Source organism: Etheostoma cragini, chromosome 16 (genome assembly GCF_013103735.1).
Source record: "Etheostoma cragini isolate CJK2018 chromosome 16, CSU_Ecrag_1.0, whole genome shotgun sequence".
NCBI classification, from domain to species: Eukaryota; Metazoa; Chordata; class Actinopteri; order Perciformes; family Percidae; genus Etheostoma; species Etheostoma cragini.
In genome coordinates, this window is record NC_048422.1 from 24,034,325 (window position 1) to 24,038,856 (window position 4,532).

At 44.9% G+C, this 4,532-nt stretch overlaps 1 protein-coding gene and 1 long non-coding RNA gene across 2 annotated transcripts in view; one reads left to right on the top strand and one right to left on the bottom strand.

Moving 5' to 3' along the window:
• Window positions 1-414, bottom strand: part of LOC117958999 — a 10,193-nt gene extending 9,779 nt beyond the window's left edge. Inside the window, exon 1 of the long non-coding RNA XR_004659850.1 lies at window positions 402-414. This is a non-coding gene — a long non-coding RNA (uncharacterized LOC117958999). The remainder of the gene's footprint in view (window positions 1-401) is intronic.
• A 3,126-nt stretch (window positions 415-3,540) lies between these two features.
• sept5b (septin 5b) overlaps window positions 3,541-4,532 on the top strand; it is a 6,873-nt gene continuing 5,881 nt past the window's right edge. The window contains exons 1-2 of the mRNA XM_034897016.1: window positions 3,541-3,880; window positions 4,066-4,076. Of these exons, the coding sequence (XP_034752907.1) occupies window positions 3,838-3,880; window positions 4,066-4,076 (54 nt within the window). The 5' untranslated portion in view covers window positions 3,541-3,837. The remainder of the gene's footprint in view (window positions 3,881-4,065; window positions 4,077-4,532) is intronic.

Here is a 4,532-nt window from a genome sequence, read left to right on the forward strand (position 1 = left end):
CCCCCCCCCCCTACAGGAAACCCAGTCCTGGTCCAGCTGCAGTCCCACGTTCCCAGCATTGTTCCTCTGCTGTCAGGTGGCTGTCGGGCCACATCTCCCCAAACCTCACGTTTTTATTGGCTCCTTTGTCACTGACATCTGATTTATTTGACACATGGTGAAAAAAAAAACAACAACAACGAACAATTTAGGAGACAACAAAGTGAGAAAGGAACTTCGGAGGAAATCCAGAAAGCCCTCGGATCCCTGCACAACACAACATGGAGAGGAAAAACACATAGTGGATGAAAAAGGGACAGAAGACAGGATCAGTGGAAAGGAGGAGAGAAAGTAAAGAGTGATGAGCGTTATCGCAACTCTTGCGTTGTCTAATTTAAAATGTAAAGTTTTTGCGTCAACACTTTTGTCATTTTTGCCAACTTTTTTGCCACTTTTCACAATGTTTTTGTCACTATCTTTGACGTTTTGGTCTTTTTTGACAACTTTTTTGTCACATCCTGCAGCGACATGCCATCCCGTCCGGGTTGTGTTTAGTTGGAGCGTCATTCATTTTCCAACGGGACCATGACCCCCAAACGCCCCTCCAGGCGGTCTAAGGGCTAATTGACCAACAAGGAGAGTGATGGAGTGTTGCGCCCCCACAGTACCTGGACCTGAACCCCAGCGAGATTGGGCCAAGAAACACAAGGACTGGACATTAGACCAGTGGAAATCTGGGCTCTGGTCTGATGAGTCCACGTTTGAGATCTTTGGTTCCAACCGCCATCGCCACGTCCTTGTGCGATGGAGAAAAGGTGACGGATGGATTGTACATGCCTGGTTCCCACCATGAAGCATGGAGGAGGAGGTGTGATGGTGGGGGGGCGGTGGGGGGGTGGGGGTCTTTGCTGGTGACACTATTGGGGATTTATTCCAAATTGAAGACATCCTGAACCAGCATGGCTACCACAGCATCCTGCAGCGACACGCCATCCCATCCGGTTTGTGTTTAGCCTGTCGTCGCCTTTTCAGATGTCCGTCCCCGTCCTCTGTCTCTGCGACCTCTGTTGATTTCTGAAGACTAGCCTATGGTTACCTGGTCCTCAGGTCTCTGCAGGGTAAATCCAGACAGCTATCTAGACTATCTGTCCAATCAGAGGACTATGGTTACCTGGTCCTCAGATCTCTGCTGGGTAAATCCAGACAGCTAGCTAGACTATCTGTCCAATCAGAGGACTATGGTTACCTGGTCCTCAGATCTCTGCAGGGTAAATCCAGACAGCTAGCTAGACTATCTGTTCAATCTGAGGACTATGGTTACCTGGTCCTCAGGTCTCTGCAGGGTAAATCCAGACAGCTAGCTAGACTATCTGTCCAGTCTGAGGACTATGGTTACCTGGTCCTCAGGTCTCTGCAGGGTAAATCCAGACAGCTAGCTAGACTATCTGTCCAATCTGAGGACTATGGTTACCTGGTCCTCAGGTCTCTGCAGGGTAAATCCAGACAGCTAGCTAGACTATCTGTCCAATCTGAGGACTATGGTTACCTGGTCCTCAGATCTCTGCAGGGTGAATCCAGACCGCTAGCTAGACTATCTGTCCAATCTGAGGACTATGGTGACCTGGTCCTCAGATCTCTGCAGGGTAAATCCAGACAGCTAGCTAGACTATCTGTCCAATCTGAGGACTATGGTTACCTGGTCCTCAGGTCTCTGCAGGGTAAATCCAGACAGCTAGCTAGACTATCTATCCAATCAGAGTCTCTGTTGACGACTAAAACTACTTCTAAACGTACACATGTTCCACCAAAACAACTTCCTTCCTGAGACTATTTAGCAGCGGCACCGTGGCTCTGTCCGGCGCTTAGCGCCGCCCACGACGATTGTGATTGGTTTACAGAGAAGCCAATAAACCAGAGCAGGTTTTTCTCCCATCCCAGAATGCTGTGTGGACTCACCAGACCCTCCTTTGCAGCGCTGTGGAGGAAGGTCTGACAAAAAGAGACTAGTGTAAGTGTAGTAATCCGTAATGTTTCAGTCTCGTTGATTTTTAACTTCTTTTCCAGTAAAACTGGAGTTAAACTGGAGAGTTTAGCGGTTTGCAGCATAAAAACAGAACTATTTGATTTACTTTTGACTCTATTTCTCTGGTCTGTAGTCTTGTTGTTCACAGATAAGCTTCACGTTTACATTTGTTTACATTTGTAAACTGTATTCATCAACGGGATTTGAAGAGTTTTACCTGTTTTACTACTTTTTATACTTGCATTGTTGACTGTAATCTTCTTAGTGTTTGTTGTTGTTGTTGTTTTTTAGGGAGACAACTCTTAGGGACAACGGATGAAAAATAGCCTTTTGGCTTATTCTGGTGCATTTACAGCGATGTTAAGTAATGTACACTGTCCCTGTCAAATTAATTAATTAAAAACAAATGCATGTGTACACACAAAGGAGAACACTGTCAAAGAGCTTGTTTTCATTCCAAATCATTCTGTTTCCATGCTCCCGACCACCACACACAGCACAATTTAACTGTTTTCTCTCAAATGCAAACTCCAAATCAACCAGGAATGAAGTTTTTTAAAGGGATTGCCACTTTAAATCAAAAGGATGTAAGTATTTCGTCCATAACTGTTTCTATAGTTGACTTTTACATGGCCAGCTTATATATATATATACTGTATATATAAGTATATGCATATATGTGTATGTATATATATTTTTAATTTTGTGTCTCTCACTTGAAAGTGCTTGAAGATATTATTATTAATATTATTTTATTGAAGTTAATGGAGCGTAAGAGTGACCGCCCACGTTTTTTAACGGCACCCGGAAGTGGTTTCCCCCGTTCAGTATCTCCATTGACATGTCACTAAATGCTAATTTAACGAGTTTTAAGCTAACTATAGAGTATATCTGCATGGAACCAGGCCAACCAGCTACGAGATGAACCGTGTACATTAAACATTTGGTTAGGCGCAAAAGAGTAATTCTAAAAACTCGAGAAAAAGACAAAGTAACAGACGGTAGCAGCTAGCTAGCCGTTCGCGGGTTCTGTAACCATTTCCATGGTAACAACGAGTTCCACCAATCAGAGACGTCTCTGCTACGCTTAGGACTGTGGGTAATGTTGTTTTTCCACTACTTCGCAAATAAAATATGTTTTTCTTTAAACAAGGTTGATTTCATTCGGAATTCTGGCTTCTACGTGAGCAGAAACCTTCGCTTCACACTCTCACAGCTCGTGGTGAGTCTAGCTTGGATGCTTGAGACGTTATGACAAATATTTGAGAAAATATTTGTCATAACGGAGAAAATAATGGGAGAAAATAAAGCGAATTTTCCCACTGTTATTGAATGTAATTCACAAGCTCCAAATTAATTCTGGGACACATGAAGAGTGTGTTAGTGTGTGCTTCACGTGAACATACGTCCACATTAACAACTGAAGGTCTTCTTTTCGCCTTAAAAAGTTCCATGTCATGGTCTTAAACAGAAAGTTTTTAGCAGAGCAACACCGCCACCGCGTGGTGCATTCACGGACTGCAGGTCTTTATCATTGCATATGTTCACAATGAGTCTGCTGCATGACAGCACACATTCTGCTGCCTGAAACACGGCGATAAGATGACAGAAAGGGGCATTTGTGTGTGATTTAGAAGCTTTTCTGCGCCTGGGAACGCTGTTGTTGGACCGTGTCCATCTTCTTGGCGGCGACGGAGGGATATTGTGCGGCATAAATTAGGCTGAAGACACTCAGACAGACAAACAGACAGACAGACAAACAGACAGACAGACAGACAGACACTCCTCTTTCTGTCTCACAACCCGGACGCATCACACACCAAACTCAGTCCACGATGACGGCTAACAGCAGGTGCAGGAGCCGCGCGCCCCGCTCAGGTAAGCCCTCATTAATTAACGTGTCACACAGTCAATAAAGCATCGATTAATCGAGTCTGATTGCGATGTTTTAATTTAAATTTTTCTTCTTCTTCTTCTTCTTCTTGTGTCTGTTACGTCTGACTCTGGCCATCTGCTTCTACAACGGACCGATGTTTCCTCCGGAATCTGTCTTCATGACACAGAAGATGCAGAGGCAAGAGACCCGCTGTGCGCGTGCGTGTGTGCTTGTGCGTGTGTGCGTTTGTGTGTGTCTGTGTGTTTGTGCGTGCGTGTGTGCGTGCGCGTGCGTGCGTGCGTGCGTGTTTGAGAGAGGGAGAGGGAGAGTAGAGTAGAGGAGAGGATACAAAATAAACTCTTGTTGTGTCGCACCACCGCAGACCAACATGATGTCTTTGTTTTGGTCTGTGATTGACTTACAGCTGTTGTTGTTGTTGTTGTTGTTGTTGTTGTTGTTGTTTTTATATTTCGTGTCAACACTGTAAAGGGGTTTTTGCTTCAGTCTCGTTGCACAGGTACTGCACCTGTGTATGACGACAACAAAGGCTTTCTATTCTCTTCCATTCTGTTCTGTTCTGGTCTAGTTCTTGTGGCTCAGTGGTAGACTGGTTGCCTGCCAGTTGCAAGGTTGGGGGTTCAATCCCTGCACCCC